Source organism: Carettochelys insculpta, chromosome 2, assembly GCF_033958435.1.
Source record: "Carettochelys insculpta isolate YL-2023 chromosome 2, ASM3395843v1, whole genome shotgun sequence".
Taxonomy (NCBI): domain Eukaryota; kingdom Metazoa; phylum Chordata; order Testudines; family Carettochelyidae; genus Carettochelys; species Carettochelys insculpta.
The window spans coordinates 168,323,348-168,348,393 of NC_134138.1; the positions used below are offsets into that span (position 1 = coordinate 168,323,348).

Sequence of the window (25,046 nt, forward strand, 5' to 3'; positions counted from 1 at the left end):
GCTCCTGCGCACCCTCGCATAACTCAAATTTCATACAAGTTGGGTGGCAGGGGGGACATGAGCTGGGAACCAGGCAGTCGTCTGGTTCCTAGCTCCCAGAGTGGCGGGAAGCCAGGAAGCGGGGGCAGCCTGGCACAGCTAGAATTGCATATCAGAAATCAACTTTCTACTCTACTGCAGATGAAGCCATAGTGCCCTTCCTAGGTGCCTAAGTTGTTGGGGTTTTTTGTTTGTTTGCTTTGGGGCTTTTTGTTTGTTTGTTTTTTTTTGGGGGGGGGGTTGGGATGGGGGGGATAACAAGTTTGGCAGAGTGAAATTTATGCTAGGTGCAAAGCTTCAGGAAAGTATTCTGAAGCCAAAACATTTATAATGATTTGTATTTTCCATATGGAAAATGGGAAGAATACAGGGAACAAAATGATCATTTAGCTTTATTCTAAACACAAGGCTAATTTGTTTTTAACAGATTTAGCTTTTTTCTTTTCCAACAAGGGGTTTCACTGTTTTGTGATTAATGCTAAAGCAAAATGAGATTGGTGGTCTTAACCTAGTCCTAGTAGCTTAAAACCTCATTAGCTTTTTTTGCACAAAAAGCTATAATAAGCAAACAGAATTAAAAGGTAATTTTTTAAATTTTTTTTCCAGCTACTGACACAGGATTATGAAACATGGAGAAGAACATGATAATGTCTGTATTTTATAAAATAATGGAAGCTCTTCTCTACATTTCTGAAAGATATGATCTAATACCAAGCTGTATTGTACTGTATTGTATTGTAACAGTTTTTGAGAGGCTAAACTCAGTTGGAACACTACACTACTCAATCCTGGCAATTCTATGGCAGCCTCACCAGACTTCAGCAGAACTTAAATTTCATTTAATACAAAACAGATTTTAAAAGTCTTTATATACTATTTTTGCACAGAAAATCTAAATAAAAATCAATATAGTGCAGTCATAGGCTTGCCTGTAAGAAATAAACAACTATGGGCATACTTGCGCAACTACCAAAGAGCATGATTTCTAAATCTGGTGTGGGGTGGTCACAATTCGCAGAAGATGAGCCAACAGGTGTTTGTAACCATCATTCCCTTTCCGTAATGCTAAGTGGCAGGAGCATCGTGGATAGATCTCAACTAGATGGGATGGGAGTGCAGGGGGCATGATATGGAAAAATTTGAGAACAAACATCACACACAGGGTATGGCAATGACCATGCTCAGTAAGAGACCCAAAAATGGGGGAAAATTTAAATAGTGAGAGTTTCTACCCTGATTTCATTTATAGGGGAAAACCTTTTAAACATCAAAGTCAAAACTAATATTTGTTCGTAAATACACCAGTTCAAAACAATATTTATAAAGTCAGTAGAAACAAATTGTTTTTTTTTCTTTTTAAACCAGGAGAATAAAGTAGTCACAGAAATAAATACTACAACTTATTAGTAGTTATCTGCAGGGCCAGAACCTTATCCTGCTATTTGTTAAAAACAACACACACACACAAACACAGACACACACACACACACCCTCTCTAGGTTGTCTTGACTTTAAAATGTTTGTTTCATCTTGATTACACTTTTCAAAGATTGAAATTACTGCATTAGTCCCTTTACAGATTAGATAGCTTTAAGACTTCATGGTTATGTTTTGGCCAGACAATTGCAACACCAGTCATTTAGATGTGACATGTTAGACATTTTAATTATAGTATGTCAGTAGGCACAAGACATGCCAATTAATTAATTAATACTCAACCTATTTTCATGGAGCTTTTGTGAAACATTATAAATTATAGGATGTAAAGTCATTTGAAATCATTGGAATGAAGGTGCTATAAAAGCAGCAAGCAATACTGGTTTTTGTACTTTTGTTGTTAATCCCCAAAGAGAATTAATGTGAAATTAGACTGCATGTCCAAATATAAAAATAAAAAATTTATTTATTGCTATTTATTTATTGCTGTTCCAGATTACAATAAAATATAATAAGACTGCCTGTCATTAAAGCACATAAAAATCTATAATAAGTTTTCAAATAGCAAAAATAAAGATGCCCTTATACCCATTTATCTTGCTTTGCATTGCGTGCTGCAGATGATCAGCTGTTTCTTCTCAACATTGTTTTACTGCTCAACAGTATTTGCTACTGGGCAAAATAGAGTTTCTCTCTCCTTACAGTTGTTAAAGCGTATGTCTACACATCAGCCTTATATAGAAATAAGCTATTCCGGCAGAGCTCATTTTTAAATAACATTGCTAAACACAGAAATGCATTTGGAAAAATCACTTCGCTATTTCAAAATACAGCGTTTGCACACATAGAGCCTATTTCGAAACAGAGCCATTGGATACACTGACCTTGTCTACACTAGCCCCCTCCTTTCAGAAGGCATGGTAAAGAGGGATATCAGCAGATACTAATGAGGTGCTGACATGAATACGCAGCACTTCATTAGCATAATGGTGGCCACGCACAATTGGAAAGTGCCGCTTTCTAAATGCACACCACCCTTGTAGACGGGAGCCTTTCAAAAGGACTCCCTGGACTTTGAAAGCCCCTTCTTCCCAAAACCAAATGGGAAGAAGGGGCTTTCAAAATCAGGGGGTCCTTTTGAAAGGCCCCCATCTACAAGGGAGGTGTGCATTTAGAAAGCGGCACTTTCCAATTGTGCGTTGCTGCCATTATGCTACTGAGACGCTGCACATTCATGTCAATGCCTCAACTGCATCTTCCGAAATCCCTTGTTACCATGCCCCTTCCAAAAGGAGGGAGCTAGTGTAGATTTGGCCACTATGGCTTATTTCAAAATAGGTTATATTCCCTGTGGCCATGTTTACACTTACAAAAAACTTCAAAATGGCCATGCAAATGGCCAAATCGAAGAATACTAATGAGGCACTTAAGTGAATTTTCAGTGTCTCATTAGCATGCAACTGGCTGTGGGTCTTCAAAAGTGCCACGGTTCACTCGCCCATGGCTCATCTACATGAGAGTCCTTTTTGAAAGCACCATGCCAACATCGAAATCCCCTTATTCAGCTAAATAAGGAATAAAGGGATTTTGATGTTGGCAGGGTCATTTCGAAAAGGACCCCTGCATAGATAAGCTGTGGGCGAGCGAACCACAACACTTTCGAAGAACTGCGGCTGGTGACATGCTAATGAGGAGCAGAATATTTCAGGCATTTCAGTGCCTCACAAGTATTCTTCAATTTGGCCATCCGCATGGCCCTTTTGACATCTTTTGTAAGTGTAAACATGGCCTGTACATACAGCCCCTATACTGAAATAACTATTTTGAAACAGTGCCATTCCTCATGGAATGAGATTTACCTATTTTAAAATAAGCCAACTGCAATTTTAAAATTATTTCAAAATAGCAGTTGTGCAGAAACTAGCAAAGTTATTTCAAAATAAGTACTGTTATTTTGAAATAACTTTGCTATATAGACCTACCCAAAGCTGTAATAAAAAATCATTCTAGAAATAAAAATAATTGAAAAATAGTTTGAAAAATGATAACCTGACTCAGAGATGCCCTGTTGATCACTGCTATATTTTCAGGCACAAGAAATGAAAGAATAACTTTCAAATGTTCAGTCACAGCAATCCTTTCAAAATTAGAACTACCCATCTTAAAATAGGAAATGCACAGCCAGCCCACTGCTAATCGAGAGTATGGTTTTTTTGCTTCTAAACTTTCATGTTGCTGCAGCTTTGAATTCAGGGCACAACAAAGAAGAGGATTTTGAATAGGCTTGCTGGGATAATCATCAGAGATTTCTCCACTTTCTCTAAAACTCTCTCTGAACTAACACATCTCTTGCTTGAGGCAAAGCTTGAGTATTTTCAAAACAAAAGCCTCAGTTTCTAAAGAGAGTAAAGAAGAATGGGGGTGGGGGCACAAAACAAAGCTTAAAAGGGAATGAGGACTCTAATTGTTGACTGAAAGCCATCCAGGTCTGTGGTTCTATAATACAATGTTTCTTTGCTGACCATAAGCAAGGACAAAAATAAGCTGTCAGGAAGTGCTGTGGCTGATCCAGAGAAGCAGGTTGTCTGAACATATGCATTTATTTTAACAGGAAAATCTAACACTTTTTTTCAAGAAGACTTTTTGAACCAAATTATTAACTATTTTATTTTTGTGAAGCAGTCTGATCTGGGAACCATTAGAGCATCTGTGTTCCAAAGCCTGCATAAAGTTAGTTTAAATAATTTTGAAATGCTCAGATAGGCATTTTTATTGCACTGCTTTGCAGCCATTTCATGTTCCACACAAACCGAAAAGAAGTTGAATCAGATATCTCCAATTGCATCTGGAAACAGACATAGGATAGTGCGTGTGTTGTGCTAACTACTACTCAAATTATGCTATTTAGAAGAAAATAATACAGTATAAGCTTTACTATCCAGCACCCCTGGGGAACAGGTATGTTGGATAATCAAATTTGCCTGTCAGCCGTTGGTGGAGCAAATGCCGGTTAACAGAGAGTGCCAGTTATCCAAATTCCAGATAACACGGCTTTTACCATAGTGGAGTCCCCCACAAAATCTGGAACTCCTTTTCCCTTCTTTCCTTTTTCTCTGATTGTAGTTTACTTGTAATAAATATGTTGTTTATTGTCTTCTTTTAAATGATGGCTTTCATTAAAATACAGCAGGAACCATGAGGAGTATATCTCGACTGTAAATCAATAATGGACAACCCTCTTCTGGCATCACCACTGTAACCAATTAAGAATGGAATTCATCTTTTCCTTTCCAGTTATACTGAAAAGATATTTAATAAAGCATTTGCAACTCACCTCTTCTACAGTTCTGTTACCATCAGCATATGAACTTGAAACCACAGCACTTCCGACAAATTCTCGAGGCACCTCTATTGTTCCCTTTAAATTAAATCCGAATTGGTTGCACGTTTTGCTGAGCTGCTAATGCTCTCCACATGTTCTTTCTTTCAAGATTAAAATGTTTTCCATTAGGTATTTCTAACACTGAACAGAAATCTGTAAAATGCCCCTTAAAGAACCTTTTCTGTTTAAGCCTCTCATTTGGGCCTGTAAATCACAAGTTACAGGCCCAAATGAGAGACTTAAAGAAAGAAAATACCTAAACTTCTGGTAAGCCTCCATTACAAAAGGTTTTTACAGGACATTCTGTCTTTCAATACTTTGGAGATCCCATTTTAAATTACAAAAGGTCTCATTTCGTAGAAGATAATTTGTTAGCCTATGAAATCTTAAAACAGGGAAAGCAGTTTCTGTACATCAAAGGATACTTGACAGGATTTTCAACTATTATCATACCACTTACCATTGACCAACTGTCAGTACAGTATACATGTACACATTCCAAACAAATGCAACATTAAGAGAACATTAAGACTGCATGGTTAAAAATTAAAGATACGCCAACAGTGCAGTTAACTCTGCCCTCTCGTGTCTTCTCAGATGGATCAATGGCTTTTATGCATGTGTGACTTCCATGTCAGGCCTTTTGCTTTCTTGTCTATCTACATTAATTTCTTCATAAGTAGGTACCAGATATCTGGACTGGTTTAGGGTAAGATTCTGCCACTAAGACACCAATGCAGAAGCAGCAGAGGGAAAGACTTGAAGCTCAGGCACTCAGTGAGAGTATTCACACAAATGAAGCTAATCACGTGAAAAAATGACTGCAGGAGCAGACTCGAATATATAACAACATACACAACAAGTTACTGTAACCAATAATAAGGAGGAAAAGGAGCAAGGAAGGTGAGGATTAGCTATGCGTGCTAACTGGTGGTTCTGAATCACTTTGAGATAAAGATAGCTTTTAACTCAGCAAGCCCCTCTACCTAGAGTTATCATCAGCTGACACTTTCTCAAAGTCATCGCAGTACAGGTGGTTCTTGAAGAAGGACTTATGGATCTATCTGCAGAGAATGTTTCATGCAGAAGTAGCAGCATGGGAAAAACGCAAAGGAGTTAATGAGGGAAGGGGATAGCAGGTATTAGCATTGATATTAAACATGGAAGGTAAAAGGGACAATGCAGTGAAATTCTCAAAAAATTACGAGTGATTGAATACATATGGCTAAAATAAATGCTGTGTATTATTATTATTATTATTGCTGCTGTTGTTATAACAACATAGGGGTGCTATGAGGTTAAAGGCATTAATGTCTGTAAAAACTCCATATAATCATTAAGAATTATTTTTATGTATATATGTTACTAAACTAGAGGGGGATGGTATTTAGGGGGAGAGGAACTATGACTCTGCAAATACAATCAGTATGAACTTTAAACTCACTGTTTGAGGATATTATAAGTAGAATGTTAATCCTTATTGAATCATCCTCTTCATTCTACATCAATCACACAGCCAAACAGGATGGCTGATTTAATCACATTTTGCAGCTTTTGTTAAAATGAAACATTACTTCCGACAAAGATTTGCTGTTCATCAAAACTACTGTAGCTTGGCAGAAAATCATCAGTTGACGTATATATCTAAATTGATGTACATTAATGGATTGAACTGTGATGAAGCCCAGAGGCTCCACTCAGGGACCAGGGCCCTCTTTTGCTAGTGTTATACACACCATATAAAAAAATGATATCACTGCACCAAAGAGTTTATACTCTAAATATATGTTGTGAGACAATAGATAACCAAAACAAGAAGATATGGGGAGTACAAACTACTAATAAGATATTTATTTGTGTAAGTGTAAGCCAGCAGCAAGCAAAAAATTAGTTTATACCACACAATCAAATTAGCACACTACTATGCAGATTAGAGACTTGGCCAATGGCGGTGGCTAATAAAAGGAGATTGGAGACTGTCCCTGAGACACGGCCAAGAAAGATATGTACATTTCATGAAAAGACTACATAACAAATGTGAGAGTAAGGTAGCTGACAGAGCAAGACATGTTAGAAAATGCAATCAAAGGAGAAGTATCAGGTGGTCGCGACATGCTCAACAAGCACTGAATTGGGCACATGAAGAAGGAAAGAAAAAGCAAAAAAGGACCAAAAAAACTGGCAGAAAACAGCAACAGAGGATACTGAGTGTGCTGGCATCACTTGGAACGTAGCACCACAACTAGTGAGCAACCATCATACATAGAGGAATCGGACTATCTGTTGTGTCTGCAGCACAGGAGGAAATAAGATTAATGGTATTAAGCAGAGGTCACAGCATACCAGCTCTGTGGCCACTCTCATGTAAAAAAAGTAAAGTTAATAGTCAAGATGTAATGAAAGAGTGAAGCAAATTTCTTATTCTATAATAGTAGCTCTAACTCAAAGCTTCTACCCAACTCTCCCAAACAAAAAAGTAATACGTCTTTCAACCTTGAACCCTAAATGCTTATCTTTGGGAAAAGGTACAATATGCAGTTAATTTAGACAGCTGTGCAAGATAAAGACAGATACTCATTACCAGTGAAACACTCTTCCTAGTTTCTGACCCACATAACTGAAATGTTCCTAAAATCAGATCCAGATCATGAAGTTATACCCTATATCTATAATGCACCTAGCCAAATGGGCAGATTCAAATATAAATTCTGAATATTTAATATTCAAAGCATCGTCTATGCACAGGCAATGATGCTGACAGCCACAGCGGGCCCCAGGACAAGTTGGGACGCAAGTCCAGCTCCATTACCCAGAAGGAGAGGGGCCAAGGACAGAAGGGGCAGGGCTTAGGGCAGTCAGCCCTGGGGCTCCTCACATGCTCCCTCAGAGCTGTGTGGAGTGGCAGCACAGGACTCCACACTTTTTCAGAAGGGTCCCGGACCTCTGTCTGCCACCACTGCCGATGTAGCAGTGCTGGTGGCTAGAGCTCCGGGCACCTTTGAAACACTGGGCCTGGAGGCAACTGCACCCTTTGCCCTCTGGCCCCGTTAACTTCTGTCCACAGAACGTTATAACAGCCATTTACACTGAGTGGCATGTTTTTTGAAAACGGAAGTTCATGTGTTCAAGGACCTTTGCCTATATCTATCGGTAATCGCAAATGAAAACCTAATGCACTCACTCTTTGCACTCTACCAAACTAAAAAGCTGACATGAGAAAATAATGCTTTGTGGCTCTAGGAAACATAAGAGCTTTTCTCTTGTGTTAATGGTCTGTTGTAGAGATAAAATAGCCAGCCAGAACAAGTCTTTTTCCAAACTGTTTTTAATTTAATTCATATTTATACAATCATTCTAGTCTTGGCATCCTTGCTTTGTCTCTAATAGCAAAGCACATACGTTTAATAATGGTCGTCTGTTGTTCTTTAATCAGCTAGTATAGGGGAATCTGTTTCTACATGATGCTGTCTAGAGACAGCTCTCAATGGGAGGCATTTAAGGAATTCTGTAGGTTGGTTATACTCAGTTCAAATTCCTATAAAGTCTGTTTCAGCATGTGCCCCTACATTAAGAAGAAAATGTAATTGTTCCAACCAATGGGAGCTGTGAGGATGGTGCAGGGGAGGCAGAGACAGTGCACGAAACCCACTGCCCCCTCACCCCAAGAGGTGGGCAGAAAAATGACAGCAACAGAAGGCCGCTTCTAGGCATGATATGAGGCAATGGCAGGCAAGCAGCATACCTGAGTGCCCTGCTGCACTGCAAGCCAGACAGAAATATTAAATGGGCTGAATTTGGCCCATGGGCTATATTTTGCCCATGCCTGCTATAGATCCTTTACTAGAGGATATAGTTAGCAGGTCGGGGGATCTCTAGGAAGCTGATATTTTGTCATAAGATGAATGTCTTTAATATTTCCTCCCAAAGCCATCTAGTTTCTGGGCACAAGTACCGTATGTGGTAGTATGCTCCTCTTTCTCCAAAATCCCTTCAACAAAGCAACTCTCTAGTAGCAAAAATAGTCAAAAGCCATTTATACAATAATTTATAAAATGTTCTTTAGAACCACACAAATTGAAGTTTTATATTTCCCTTGCCACACAGAAACCCTCTAATCCAGACTTTCTTTATTCAAATCCTTTTCCCATATTTCCCTCTAGGTTATTTTCTTATCAAAATCTTTTTCAATCAAAAATTGCACATAACTTAGAAATTAAGCCTTTTTGTTCCAGTTTGCTCCTGGGACAATTCCTCAAATGATTAAAGATTTTGCTACAGCTATCTTGTATCCAGAGTTCAAAAGAAAATGTCTAACTTTTAAATACTGAAAATACAAGATCTGTACATTAGGAACATTATTACACATCCCCTACTAAGTTTCAAATCAGGATTCAGGAAGGGCAGTCCAAATTGAATAATGTCGGCTCATGCTCCCAGTGCCTTGTCACTTTGATACTGCCTAGGGCTAAATACTTGATTATTTATGAAAGTAGAACCCTCTTCACTTTACATTTCCACCAATCCCATTGAAATCAGCAGGAGGTATTTTTTTTCCCAAGTATTCACTTTAACTTTGTCGAAAGCAAATCCATATCACAATCCTAAAACTTGTTTCCCAGAGTACTCTGTTTTGTTATTCAGAGCCTCACTTACCAATGCAGGCATGGACTCTCACTGACAGTTGAGTCCTCAGAATTATACTGTGCTTCTTGCCCCTCCTGGGGATAAAAAGAGGAAAACTTGTTGTGAGTATTGAAATCACAAAAAGGTCCTTAAAAGCTGAGTCTCATCTATTTATCACTAGAAATCCCACATTAAAAGAGCTCCCAATAATGATGCAAAGTTTTTCCCTTCATAAAAATATTACATATTATTTGTGTTATTGTAGTTTCCAGGAGCCCCAATCATGAAGCAATGCTTAGGCATTAAAAAAAAAAAAGACTATGCTAAAGTAAAGATTACATACACAGCCTTAACTCTGCCCATTCCTGCTACATATGCATTTTGATGCACCTTTAAGTACATGCTCACATTCCATTTCTGTAGCATTACAATGAGCCCTTTTTCCTACAACCTTAAGCAGGCCTTTCCTTCATTCATTAAGGCTTATACAGAATCCTAATCTTTCTGACACAGCACACGTGTAAAACTACACCTCTGTACATCTGCTGTACTGACAGGACAGACTTATGAGGATCTTCAGTCCGCTCAAAAACACAGTCCCTGATGTCTGGACACTACGTTCCAAGCATGTGACTGGGGAGTGGGCAGAGCTTCGGGTTTCTACATGTACACAAAAACACCATTTAACAGCCAGAATAGCTGGCCAGAGGCAACACGAAAATAAGTCATATCCTTTCAAGGTCTAGAGTAACTTACTCTCTTACCAGTACTACCACCACTACCACAACACTCACACGCATGGAGCAGCAAAAGAGCATTCGTGGGAAGGGCCTGTATCTCAACGAGGCACTTAAGGCACAGTGGCTCTTCGGAATTGTTCAGGGTTGTACCCAACAACACATTCTTGCTTTAATGTTTCCGTTATGCATACAAGTTAGCCATAAGTTCATATACTACACAGCCTGCCTTAGCTTCAGTTTACCATGCTAGTGAGAAATTTCTGTGCAGTTTACTGCCAATGCACACACCCATTCAATGTGTCACAACTCAATCAGATCAAAACCACTTCTCAGCAGGCGATACAATGACTCTGATCTTCAATAAAAAAAAAAAAATCACACCCTATTTCAATTTCTTTCCCATAGCTGTTCCAGCAAAACAGCACGACTTTTATTTTAAACAACAGTGAAACAGTATTTTTTCACTCTCCCAGGACAATGTGCCAGAAAAAAAAAATCCTAATTCAAGCAAATTCCAGGCCTGCAAAAATTAAGAAATACATAAGTGGTTGAAAACTGAGGTTAGAATGGAATTGTTTATGTACTAGTAACTGAAAAATTCACTGCCACTTTTACAGTAATATGCTTTTTTTATTAGTTTACATCAAACATTTAAATTACATTGGTTTTCAAATGCTCTCTCCTTACAGTGGTATGCAACAAAATTTCATAATATAAAAGTTCTTTTAAGACTACTAGATTTACAGGTCTTTTGAAATTCCAAACACTAGCATACTATTACCTCGCATGTCTTCTGCATTAACCCCAGTTTTCTGGACAAACTCCAACTTTGATAATGACAATCTGTGTATCTAAATTACTCCTGAAACTTCTACTGGACATATTATTCTTCTGCACTTTACAGCCTGTGCATTGCCAGCACAAAAGTGCAATGACTGGTGTGAAATATCTAATTCACAGTATGCTTTTGGATCCTTTGAGATAAGAGCTAGCAAATAAATGTGAGATATTCATTTTAGTACCATTCATTGATGACAAATGATTCCATTCACCAGATTTGCACTGTTTCTTAACTATGGTGTATCCCAACTTGATGGCTCCTCTAAAGGTGAAAAATGTGTCTTTGATGCTCCTTCTTCTGCACTACTAATACTTTGACACAATGGATGGCCTTTCTCTTATGAAGAGTTGGTAATTCTAACTTGGGGTATAAAAGTCAGAGGTTAAATTCTCTGCACCAGTACAGAGTTCTACTGTGATCCTGGCCGTGTCACTAACTCTCTCTGTGCCATACATCACCTCTTGAAAAACAAAGATAATAGCACTGCCCTACCTCAAAAGAATGAGGTGGAAACAAAGGTATTGAAGCCAGTGAGTTGATCACATACTACACCAATGGAGCCAGGTAAGTGCACAAGATAGATAGAAAGGGTGGTTATGAGAACAAAAACAATGTACTCAGATGATGAATGCTCAAGATAGTCATGAAGATTTATTCTCTTCTTTCTCTGAAACATGCCATTTTAAACCAGACCAGCTGTCGTATTCATAAGCTTTCTCCGAACATCATGCACAACGCCAGAAAAAACATTACCAAAAATAAAAAAAAACTGAAGCCTGGCAATAATGCTGCCAGCAAAATGGATTTCTAAACACAAATTGGCTTTTTCGCCTTCAATCAGTGGTTATTGGATGAAGGTTTTTTTTTTTTTTTTTAAAAAGCAATTTGTTATTGAAAGCAGACCATAGCTACACTTTTTGCTGGTAATGATCTTATTCTACAGGCAGTCATTGGGGTTAAAGGAAAACTGGTCATTAAGTTAACTATTACCAGCCATGTTGATGACACCAGTAGGCAGAAATACTGATATTGATACTTGGGTTTCATTTACATGCCAGGAAATAATTTCATTCAGCCTTTTGTTAATACTATAAATTAGCAATTCTGAGTAGTAATGGGAGTTTTCATTCCACACTCTTCCCTATCAATGCTCCTCTTCATTTTCTCTCAGTTCTGGGCATATTAATTCAAGGCTTGTAGAAATCCAAAGCACTCAGTCATCAAAAGAAAACAAAATACTTCTAAGTAATATGAAGTGTCAATCCAGTAAAGTAGTTAAGCATCAGTAGTCCCACAGACCTTGATAATGGCATGCTTAAAACTACATATAGGTTTTAATGCTTTGCTGGATCTTGGCCATAGCAGAAAAAGAGCCTCTATTTCCATTGCTGCTGTACAGAACAATCTGAAATCTTTTGTCCACAGGTAGCCTGACTATAAAAACTTAACAAAGGTAACAAACAAGTAAACATCAAGTTACTTCCCAAAAAGATACAAACAATGCAAAGAAAGAGAACAAAACAGCTTTCAGGCAGAGCATATTTCAAAACAGCAAACTCATGCTCATCCTCCAGTGACTCTCTTACATGAGCATTTTAGAGAGACCAAAAAAAAAAAGAAAGCAAAATAAAATGAAAGGATGGAGATAAACAAAATTTGAAAGAAGAGGTGACAAAGGACACAAAAAAGAACGGCATCAGGACAAGCTGGGAGGCTGATCAGGCTCAGACCCCCATCCTACTTCAGGTTAAAGGGCTGAAGTGGCATACAGAAGTGCTAAAAATCCCATTTCCAATTTGGGATGGATTCTTTGGGGGCAGGCACTGATGGAGAAAGACATAAAGGCTAAAGCCAGGGAATGCATGTCTATAGCACACAATGCGGCAGAGATTGCAGGCAGCCCAATGACCCTGACGGAACCTTCAAGAGGCTGCTATAACTTGGGACTTGTCTACATGATAGGGTGCGAAGTATAAAGCATTCATTGGCCTGCGGTGACTACTGCTGCACACTAAAGGTTATCCAGTGCACTTTAAAGTTAAAATGCACCAGCAGCAAGGTCTATATAGACCAATTAATTCACAACATACTCAGGAATCATATGTCTATAGAGCATGTTACCCCACCATGTAAGACAAGCCCTGAGATAGATCCCCAGGACTGAATAAGTTATGCTGGAGCCTCTTCAGGTTTTCAGAACAGCCCATGATCAATGGTTGAAAAGGTGGCTAAAAGCCACCACAGCCCTACTTCCTTCTGGGCTGAGAAATCTGCACTCTACTGTCTAGAGCCAAAGTGAGGAATCTCACCGCAGGCCTGTAATGGTGTGTCTATGCAAAAAAATTATTTTGAAATAATGGCCACTATTTTGAAATAACTACACAATGCAACCATTATTTTGAAATAATTTCAAAACAACAGGTACCTTATTTTGAGTTTGGTAAACTTCACTGGATGAAGAATAGTGACTATTTCAAGATAGGGCTTGTGTAGACAGGAAATAGGGGCTATTTCAAAGTAAGCTATTTTGGAATAGCTTATTTTGAAAGACAGCTACTGTGTAGGTGTAGTATTTTAATTTAGAGCCCCTGGAAGCAGTGCCCCAGAAGCAACAGTAGTTGTAGCATACATGTGTTATTCTAGAATATATTATTTTGGAATAATAACTTTGGAACAAGTTATTCCAAAATAATTCTGTAGTGTAGACATATCCGAAGTACAGCCCCAGTGACAATAATTTTAAAAATATCAGTATTTTCTCCCCCGTAGTAACATAATGCTTGCCTGTGGGGAACGAGGGGGAACATCAACAGAACAAACACCTTACAGAAATTTAGGAAATTTACATTCATGGGGTAATGTAATTTCATATACAAATTTTTGTTTCATTGTGTCTGACCTTTGAATGAATAAGACTACCAAGTATCTGCCAACATTCGTCATCTGTGACAATTTTGTGGTCAGACACGTGAGAAACTTTTTACAACCCACTGCTTCTCAAAGGCCCCACAGATTACCAGGACAAAGTGATGGGAGGGGCAGGCTGTACATAGAACACTTTCACCGCTGCCAGGTGTGCAGGAGCAGGCCACCTCTGATATTCAATTTGAAACAAAGGAAACAGTGTATTCCCCATGCAAACACATGCATAAAAAGGACTACATCAGCCACTGGAAATAAAGTTAATAAAACTGATAAACTAATGCTTGCTCTCTGATATGTCAGTTTAAGGGAATCACTTGAAGTGCCATTTTTCAAAGTGTACAGCAAACCATTCTCTGGAAATAGATAAAACCTCAGATTCCTCTTCCTGCCCCCACCACCCCCGACCCCTTAACTTACAATTAAATAATGTAAAGAAAAATGTAATGTAAGGGATATATTCTAAAGTACAGAAATGCATAGTTGAGACTGAAGATAACACTTCATTGCTATATACTGATTTAAATATCCTCAGTATTCAAGGACTCTGCCTGCTTGCAGCAGTACAGTTGTTATTCAAGAGTAGAAGGTGGGGCATGAGGGGGAGAAGAGAGCATGCCTTTTTCTTCCTTCCAACCCAGAAGAGTTAGATGCTTTCCTATTAACAATTATGCAATGATGCTTCATATAGCAGTTACAACAGAGGAATATGTGAAATATACATGTTCTTCCTAGCCTAAATGTTAATATGAGACTAGCTATAGATTAATCTTTCTCTGCTTTTATACAGCAGTGTGTTTTTAATAAATCCAGTGTGGCTAGGATTAACAGTATCTGGAAAACTTAATTCCAAATTTTTTGCCATGACTGTCAAACATATTTACATTTTCAATGAGACTGGCCAATAGTTTACACTGTCATTTATAATTTTCTTGGCTTCACAAGTAATGTAATGAGTTCTAGGCAGACAGGTTGCAATTAAATTACAGCATATATGTATTTGTAAGAAAGGTTACGAATACACCTTTATAGTTTATAGATCCAGAACTTCAGGTTTTCTATCTGGACTAGATTGTCTTTTTTTCTTCTCCCCTATCCCAGTTAGATTTGTGCTCCTCCACAATGTGTGGGAGGTTTAATAAACCAAAAGACCCACCAAATGCTTTTATAGTCAGACACTTTTCTCCTTCATAGTTTTCTTCTAAACTCCTTTTTATCAAATAGGGATCATGGTAGCTGGAAGTGCTATAACTTGACTGATGGTGAAATAATCCAATTTGAATGAGGTTTCCCTAAATTTCTATATGGTTTGCTAGAAAAAAAAAATAGCTTTGCACAGTTTTGCTATTTTAATATATATATTTGCAGCTTCTAATAATAAAGAATCCCAAATTATTGCTGGGAAAAGAATCACACTACTAATGAAGAGATTTGACTTCCTAAAACTAAAGTATATCACATACTGATATGTGAGGAATAATTTTTGATGGGCAACCACTCCAAAAATTTGGGAAGTGGTCAAGGGCCACTCTCTTCCATGGTATGGGGTCTGGGATGGACATTGGGTGAAGAAGGGAGCTTGGGGTAAGAGCTTGGGATGCAGGTATGAGATCTGGAAGGGAATTTGGGTGGAGGAGGGGGTTATGACCTGGGGCAGGAAACCAGGGTGCAGGGTCTGGGAGGGGGTATGGGACATGAGAGGGGCAGAGGATTGTGTTATGTGGGGTAGGGGGACAAAGAAGATGGGGGAGAAGGCTGCGGGGTGGGAGAGGATGCCAGAAGCAGCCTCTGACCAGGAAATCCTTACCTGGGTGACTTCCAGCCAGCAGCCCAGCAGATTCCCTGCCTTCCATGCTCTGGCAGGAGGCTCAGAGCAGCCAATCCAAGGTGATATGTGTCTGTGGGAAGCCAGAGATGAAGAGAGGAAGGGTTCTTCCAGAACTGCCCATTTTTCAAGTGGCCAATGGGGGCTGAAAGCTTTTCTGGGCAGGGGAGAAATATGAAGCCTCTTTCCCCCTCCCTCTGGGCTCACAGCTATTCTCAGATCAAGTCCTCCAGACTGCTGCTCTGAGCAGTTTTCGGGGGTGGGGCAAGTGTCTCCTGCTGCACCTGCAGGCCAGTTTCTTCAGCTTGGTGGGCCAGATCCAGCCAACAGACGCATTTTGTCTTGTTTTAGTTTAAAGAGAAGAGGAAAAATCACAATGGGACACAGTCTCTACTGCTACAGTAGAGATACAAAGATTCAAACCAGCTGAGAATTTGGCTCATTACTTTATCAACTATTAAGTAACACAGAAAGTTAAGGTTGTTGTGGTGTGCCATCCGCCCATGTTTTTCTCCAAAGCATGTTGAAGAGGATGAGCTGAGATCGGGGTGTCAATAGATATTAATGGGCAAAATATTTGCAGTATGTGTACTTTGCAATGTCATCTAGTCCAGTCCTCTGTACTCATTGAAGGCCCATGTACCATCTAGACCAGCAGCTCCCAACCTTTTTGAGACAGGGACCCATTTTGACAATTCAGGAAGACCTTGTGACCCAAGGTAATTCAAAACAGTGTGGGGGAGGCTCTCCCTGGGAAAAATGCACCTTCCCCACCACACAGACCCCTCTGAGTTCTAAACAGCCCCTCATCAGCTACCTCACATGAGCTCCTCACACTGCTGCTGCTGCCCCTTCTCTGGGCCACTGCCACCTCCTCCATGCAGCTGCCTCCAGCCCTCCTATTCCCTTCCCCCACCTGCACTGTGGGCAGTTCCCTGCCCTGACACACTGAAATGGGACTCAATTTAATTGGTTTAACAGCTGGATCCCTCCTCCCGGCCATTAAACCAATTAAATTGAGTTCCATTTCAGCACAGTAGGGCAGGGGCTGGGAGCCAGAGGTGTGAGGGTGGCAGTGGTGGGACCGACAAACGAATCCATAAAGAGCCACATGCAGCTCCGAATTGCCCAGCTGGTAACCCTTAGAAAATCTAATGGCGACGCATAGGTTGAGAATCCCTGATATAGACTATCCCTGACAGGTGTTTGTCTAACCTGATCTTAAAAATCTCCAGTGACTTCTGGAACTGGACACATTCCTGTAGTTGAGGCCTAATTGCTTGTAGTAGAACAGAAGAACTACTTCTTGTGTCTCTCTACAAAATTCCTGATAGTACATCCCAGAATGATGTTCACTTTTTTTGCAATCAAGTTTCACTGTTAGCTCATATTAAGTTTGTGGTCCACTATGACCCCCAGATCCCTTTCTGCAAACTTTGTAAGTATATTCTCTATATATCATTACCGAAATTACTAAATAAAATACTAAACAGAGCCAGACCCAGAAATGATCCCACTCATTATGCTCTCCCACCATGACTGAATCATTATAACTACTCTCTGGGAATGGATTTCCAACCACTTTATATATCCAAGGAATTATAGTAGCTCCATCTAAGTTTTAGTTCCCCAGTTTGTTTATGGGAATGCCCCACAGGACAGTATCAAAAGTTTTGCCTTTCTAAATAAAGATACATATCAAAAGCCTTACTAAAGTCAAAATATACTACAGCTTCTGTCCAAATTGCAATTTGTGAGGGAACATTGCAGACAAATATTTTTATCATCAGCTGTGATGGCAATGGAAATATGTGGAATGTTTAGCATCTTTTTATATAATTAGAAATTAGAATATTTGCTTGAGTGTGCAATTAGGTCTTCAAAGTTTGCAAATTATATATTTGTTCAAGTACACAAAACTACATTCAGGACCCACATATCACTTCACAGAAACAATAGATATAATTAGGCAGTAGCAAGCCACTATTAAAATTCACGAGTATCTGCATCTTAGTCCTGTACTCAGCCCTCCCTAAGCCACAGAGAATTTCCAAGCTTTCATACAGGCAAGAAGGGAGAGTTAATATTGCCGGTGAAAATTAATTCTGAGCTTCCTGGGCATTCATTAATCTGAACAGAAGAGCCTCAGACCCTGCATTTGTGGGGCCCTGCTGCAGCTGCTCCAACTGTCCTATGGACAAAAGGGACCTGTGGGGTTATGGGTCCTGGCATAGCAGCAGCAGGGTTAGCCTGCCCCCTCCCACAACTTACCACACTGGGAAGCAGGATCCAGAGTGATCCAACAGCATGCTCTGCCCTGCCACCCTCTCATGCCCTGCTGCATACGGCTTCTCAGCTGTGGTGGGAACTAGAGTGCTCCAGCTCCAGGTCACTCTACTTCCCACTGCCACAAAGAAATGGCACACAGGGAGCCAGTAGAGCACTGCAGTGGTGATTGAGGGGTGGGGGTTGGCAACTCCTGCTGCTGCTGTGCAGTGAGCCCCATAATCTCCTGGGGCTCAGAGAAGGGGAAAAGGAAGTGGAGCAGGGGCAGAACCTGGGGAAGGGGAGAGACAGGGCCTCCAGCAGGGGGGTTGCCCTGGGCCCAGTGGGGGGTGAGAAGTGTCCTAGGCCCTGCCACCCCCTTCAGGAAGGCCCTGATAAATAGTCTTAAAAGACCATAACAGAAAAATTAGATTTGGAGAATGACTTTGTATGTACATTTTCAAACACAGCCCAAAAAATATAGCAAGGAGAGTTACAGAATATTACATTAACTGACCTCATTTAGAGCCCAAATCAAAGCATGCTGAAGGCAATGGAAGTAGCTTTTAGCTTTGTTGACTTCAAAGATTTGGATAGATCCTTTCTGCAAGTCTCTAACTAGAAAGATCAGTATACTTGGACAGATGAGGGAGAGTTATAAAGTGCAACTACATTTGTTTTTAAATGTTATCTCACTACCATGTTTATGTTCTCACATTCACAATCAGTTCTCACATTCATAATCAGCTACATGTGACAGAAAGCACTTCTTAAATTATTACACCTCCTCAATGATTTGTCAGCTTTCATTCATTAAGTTCCTGATGACCGCATATTACCTGGCTGGGATGAGTTAGTTGGGGTTGATCCTGCGTGAAGCAGGGGGCTGCACTAGATGACCTCCTGAGGTCCTTTCCAGCCCTATGATTCTATGTGCTCTAATGGATTATCAGGAATCCATAAAATGCAACATGGTCCCCATCATATTGAAAAGTCAGGTGCATTCTACACCTTGAGACTTCTATATATTAAAAAATCATACCAGATCCAAAAAATTACAAATGCTTTTGTTTTCTTAGACAGCAATGTTTTTATTATTGATGGATTTCTGTTGATGAAGTACAGTGCAAATGTCATTTACTGGGTAGACACATTGTTGAAAATAAGCTAAACTGCTCTGAATTGGTCCTTTCCAAACACTACTGCACCACTGAGACAAACTCTTTATCATGTCTCCCTTTTCTGATTTTCCAAATCTAGGAGGGTTGGTATATTGTAGGGGGATTAGAGTTCAAAATTCTGCTCACTTGAGGCTCTGAAATTTATGATGAAGTAATACAAATGAAATGTAAAGGCTGCAATAGCTCAGTGGCCTGAGCATGAACCCTTTGACATTAGAGGAGCATGGTTTGGATCCCAGAATGGTTGACATGGTGTTTCATCTGACTGGGTGGAGTTAGATAAAATGTTTTCCACACAATAAGAGAGTAAAACAGTCTATGGTAGATTTTTGTGTGACACTTTTGACATGCTCTATTATCCAATAAATTGAGTCTCTCTCTGTGGCTTTAATTGTCCAAAGCTGCTAAGTGGACTGGACCCTGAAGCCCCCCGCTGGAGGCTCATGGCCTTGCCAAACACCATCCCAGGAACCATAGAGGAATCCTTCTAGAGAGTCAGAAGAAGAAGGCAGCCAATTAGAGGCCAGGAAGTCCCTATAAGAAGAGCTACAGCACCAGAACCAGCTCAGTGCAGCAGAAGAAGATCTACAGGACTGGCTGCCAGAGTTCAAGCAGCACTTCAGAGGGTTCATTGTGGAGAGGTGCTGAGAGACTGAGAAGGGCCAGTAAGTGTTAATAGACCCTGAAGAAAGGGCAAGGATTTGGCAGGCCCACAGGGAAGTGGTCCAGGGAATCGGCAGTGATAAAATGAACGTGATCTGTATCTGCTATCTATAGGGTCCCTGAGCTGGGGCACAGAGTCAAGGGCAGAATACTCTCCATCCCCTTGGGAGGACTGTGCCTGGACACTGCCATCCTGGGGGGAGGGCGGAAGTGGGATGAGGAATGGGATACAAACACTCCAGTTAGAGGGCTGGAACTAGACGTGACGGGCAATGACCCAAACACTCTTTCCAGGAGGGAAAACCTTGGAAATGCCACTTGGTGCAGAGGGGGGGGACAGACTATGGTGAACTGGAGATGACCCAGACACAGTCTCCACAGCCCTCTTCTCTCTCTTAGTGGGGAAACCACCAAAGAGACTACAGACAAGGCACAGAGATATGCCCTATGAAATGTGTGCCCTGGAAGGAGTTTGCTGTCTTCCTGCATGACTCGGCTGGAGGGCTGAGCAGCCAAAAAAGCAAAAAAAGAATAGAGGCAGTGCAGACACCCATTTGCATACAAACTTTCAAGTGAAAAAGCAAAGCCATTTTAGAGCATTAGTCCCAACTGAAAGAAGAACCAAAGTGGCAGTCAGTAGAACGTGTGTCAGAGTTAATCGCGAGGCTTTGGGCACTCTGTCACAAGAGGGACATACAGGCTGTGTTAACACTAGCAAGTTCTTTCAAAAGCTTTTTTGAAACAAAGGAGCTCTTTCAAAAGAGCCCATGGAGCATCTGCACACAAAAAGACGTTCTTTCGAAAGTAAATCAAAAGAATGTGGTACTCCTGTCAAAATCACTCTTCCTTTCCGGTTTCAGGAAGAGCGCGCCCTTCTGAAAGCTTCTTTTTAAAGAAAATGTGCAGACGCTCCACAGGGCCCTTCTTTCGAAAGCACAGTCTTCATTTTTGATTCCCTGGCCCATTTTTTCAAAAGAGCAGGGGATGTGTGAACACTCTCTTTCTAAAGAGCAGATCACTTTTTGATTCACCTTTTTCTGTGCAGATGCTCTCTTTTGAAAGAAGTTCTTTCAGAAGAGATCTTCCAGAAGAGCAACTTTCAAAAGGTCTCTGTAGTGCAGATGTAGCCAAAGTGTGCTGCAAGATTATCTGATTCTGCAACAGCCTGGTGTTGCAAACTGGAAGTTCTGCAGCAACTTTCAATTACAATATATGAGAGATTTTTAATTAATTACATATGAAAATTAATAGTAGAATGAGTGCAGTGGCCCCTCTGGTGTTTAGTTTGTGATTAAATTCACTCTGTTTTCACAATCCAAGTATGTATACACATATTTCTTCAATGTGCCAAACAATTCTTGCTTTATAAGCATATATAACTATCACAGAAGTTGAAAGAGGGAAGCTGATGTTTTGGCAGTTGTGCAGGGCACAGTTGGGGATTTTGGCACCTGGATTACCATGCAAGACAGTTTGAGACTGTGGGAAGAGAATATTAGTCTGCTAAAATGCTGACAGTGAAACTGTAATAGCTAGATTTCAAAATGGATGACCCATTGTTATATACTAGCCAGGCCATAGCCCTTAAACTACTTGTGCCCTTTGGAAAACACCGCAGCACTGGCTTACGCTCACTTCATATTTTTAAAATTACTCTTCATAACTGTGATACGAAACCTAAGGAAAACAATAAAGCTCAGTCACTGGAGCACAATTCTTTGGCAAGGGATACATTGGGCAGTCCATTCTGCACTTGCACAATCCTGAGGCGCTAAGCCTCAGCATAAAGGCCCCAGCTCAGGCAAGCACTTAAGTACATGCTCTAGCTCTTTCTTGAATATGAGCCAGAGTACACAGTAATTTTAATACCTTTTTGATAGCACACAGGAACTGGGGATCAGCCCTCTTGTTCCTCTCCAACAGCCTGGGAGGCTGAAAAGAAATTGGCTTTGTATTACTGGCTTGACTGGTTCTATAAAAGTATATCCTTATAAATAGCTCAAATTTAAATCACTGTTCTTTATACCTCTCCTCTGGCAAAGGCCAAGAGAGTGCCAATGGTCTAGCTTCTAGCAAAAGACCAAGACTGGAATGGCCACTTCCTTTCTACCTCTGCTCAGTATAAATATTGCATCCTTTACTAAACAGGTAATTATTTTCAAAAGAGCATCTATTTGGGTTCACTTTGCTTTTTTCCTATTAGAGACATATCAGTCATGTAAAATCTCATACTCTGCACTGAGAAATTTGAGGGTCATTTCCCAAAAGTTGTAACTCCACTGTTTTAGTTTAATTTAGAGATTTTAAATTAACCTTCTTCTCTTTGGGATTGATCTATGCATGGACTGAAATCTCACATAATTAGCATCACCTTTATTAAGCTGGCTTTACAAGGCCTTCACACAATACATGACTGCACATATTTATTCCTTGTAAGCTGTTCCAAAGGAGGGACAAGCAATGCTAGCTACAATATTAATGATCACATATTAATTATGGCTAAAAGCCTTCAGTCTCAGACGGATAGCTGTGTTAGTCTGTATCTTTGCAAAACAAAACAAGCAGTCCTGTAGCACCTCAAAGACTAACAAATTTATTTATTAGGTAATGAGCTTTCAGGGGTAAGATGTGGATCTTAAACATGAAAGCTAATTTACCTAATAAATAAAACTGTTAGTCTTCAAAGTGCTGCAAGACTGTTTGCTTTGTTTTATTTAAAAAAGCCTTCAGTGAGACAAAGATATTTAAATCTACTGCCACGTAAAACTTATTCACTAACACTTTCTCCTGCAAAACTTACTTGAAAAGTACAAATGATACAAATACATGTTCTATGAAGCCATACATTCCATTATTCTAATCTTCCATCCTCTCTAATGTTTGCCACACTCACCTGCTTATATTTTTTTTTCAATTGGCCTGTAAACCCTTTAGGAAAGGGAACTTTTAATGGTTGTTTGTAGAGCACCTAACACAATGGGGCTTTGATCCTGAGTGGAGTGTCTAGACACTTCTGTAATACAAATAACAAGTATAAACTATAATAAATTACCTTTGTAAAGGTTCAAAGAATTACATGAATTGTCAGCAGCACTAGACTCTTGAAAGTCAATGAGCACAGACTTGTTAAAACCAAAGATTAAAAAAAATCTGTGGTGAACTGGAATTTTTTTCCGGGAGAGACTAGGACTTACTATTGATTGGTGATGCTTTTAAATTTTCACGTGAAAAAGAAAATGAAGCTTACAGTCCTTAATGTTATGAACTCAGCCATCCAAATACCAACTGAATATAGATCCATGTCTTTGAATCAGGCCCCTGAGGTCAGTACATTTAGTGGTGTAAAAGATCCTAGGGCTCCCAATTCTCCTTTCACTGGTGGTACTGTGGATGCATCAGCCTATGTTTGAAATATTCAAAAGGAGGGGGTTAGTGTAAATGTAGCCATACAGCCTCTTTCAAAATAGGCTCTATTTCAAAATATGGCACTATGGCTTATTTCAAATTAGGCTCTATTCCCTGTCTTAACAGCCCCTGTTTCAAAATAGGCACTATTCCTCATAGAATGATGTTTGCCGATTTCAAAATTATTTTGAAACAGTGATTGCATTGCATAGGTGCTAGGATAACAGCTATTACTTCAAAATTACTTGACTTTGTAGACTCACCCTTATTCAGAAGGCAAGAGCTGCATCCTACTCTCATGTAAGGCCAGTATGCTTTCAAGTATTCACAACATTAAATTAGGTAAGCCTGCTCTGGTCTGTGATGCCAACCTTAGACTGTTTTTGCATTAAAAGTGCTACACAAATTCATAAGACTTTTTCAAGGAAATATCCCATCAAAGGGTATTACATGATAATAGGTCTCCTGCTATATGTAAGTCATTACTGCAACCATATTAAGGTCTGTACTTTCTCTTCATATATATTATTTACAAATATACCCTCACAGAGATGCTCAGCATTGACATACTTGAGACCTATGTTACATTCTCATTCCTAGGCTCTTGCTTCCCTGCAAGTCAAAGGCTTGATAAGTATGGAGAGAGTGCACTCAGTCCATGCTAGGAGGGAATACCTCACATTGCTAGAGTAGCCTACTTGACTAATGGGGCGAACAATGGTGATGAGGTTTGGCAGGAGCCCTCACTTACTCTCCTCAGCCAAAGAGGAGATCATGATGCAGGGCCTTGAGAAAGGAAGAGTTTTCAAAGAATGAGCCCTTTCTTAAGGGTTCCCAAGAAAGAAAATCCTGAAGATTGATAAAGAGAAACATATACAAAAGTTGGAATATACACGCATAAAAGCAGCAGAGTACTTGCAGAGTGAGTCAGTGGGCTCTGTCACTGACACACTGCAAGGTCTGGGCCAAACAGGTTAACGCTTCTCTCTCACTTTGGCAGCTACACAATAGGAGTAACTCCTTAGTTACCTGCTTCACATGAGTGCTGTGAAGATTTATTAGCTAATATCTTTGGGGCTATAAAATAGGGATACTAATTCACCTGCCTCACAGGAGCACTGTGAAGATTTATTACCTAATGTAAGCACTTGCTCCACACAGATAAGTATAATTACTGATAAAAAATCAAGGCTTGCACTAAAATCTAACTTCCACGCTCATTTAGCAAAAGGACAAAGGAGTTAAGGATGTCGTGGTAAACCCAGCACAGATCTATATTTTTTGTTAGCTTAAGTTGTATTATAGAGTGGGGTTGTTTTGTTTTGTTTTTTTCTTTTCAATATTCTGGTCACTGCTATCATTGTGTTTTGGCTCAGTATCTGCTTATCATTCCCTGTTTGCAGGATGGCTAAGAATCAGGTAACAACAACAGAACAGCCAGGTATCAGTTTAGCTTGACCAGAGCCTCTCTTGGGAGAATCAAATGTGACTTCCATCATGCTTCATGACCACTGCCAAAGGAAAAATGGTGGGTTTCTGAATCAAGCTGTCCTCTGGCATAAACTGGCATGAGCCATGACTTTGAAGGGTGTGTGTTTAGGAAGAGAAATTACCTATAATTAACCCTTCAGTAACGTATGGTACACAAAGAAAACATTTTTACTACAGGCCAGTATGTGAAGCCCATTTAATCTGACAACACATCATATAACAGTTACACATT

The 25,046-nt window shown here is 39.9% G+C and overlaps 1 protein-coding gene across 6 annotated transcripts in view; it reads right to left on the bottom strand.

Moving 5' to 3' along the window:
- The window catches only part of FHOD3 (formin homology 2 domain containing 3), a 639,020-nt gene that overhangs the window by 540,884 nt on the left and 73,090 nt on the right, over positions 1-25,046 (bottom strand). For all 6 annotated transcript variants that reach the window (XM_074988019.1, XM_074988017.1, XM_074988015.1 and 3 more), the window contains exon 3: positions 9,512-9,576. In XM_074988019.1, the coding sequence (XP_074844120.1) occupies positions 9,512-9,576 (65 nt within the window). The remainder of the gene's footprint in view (positions 1-9,511; positions 9,577-25,046) is intronic.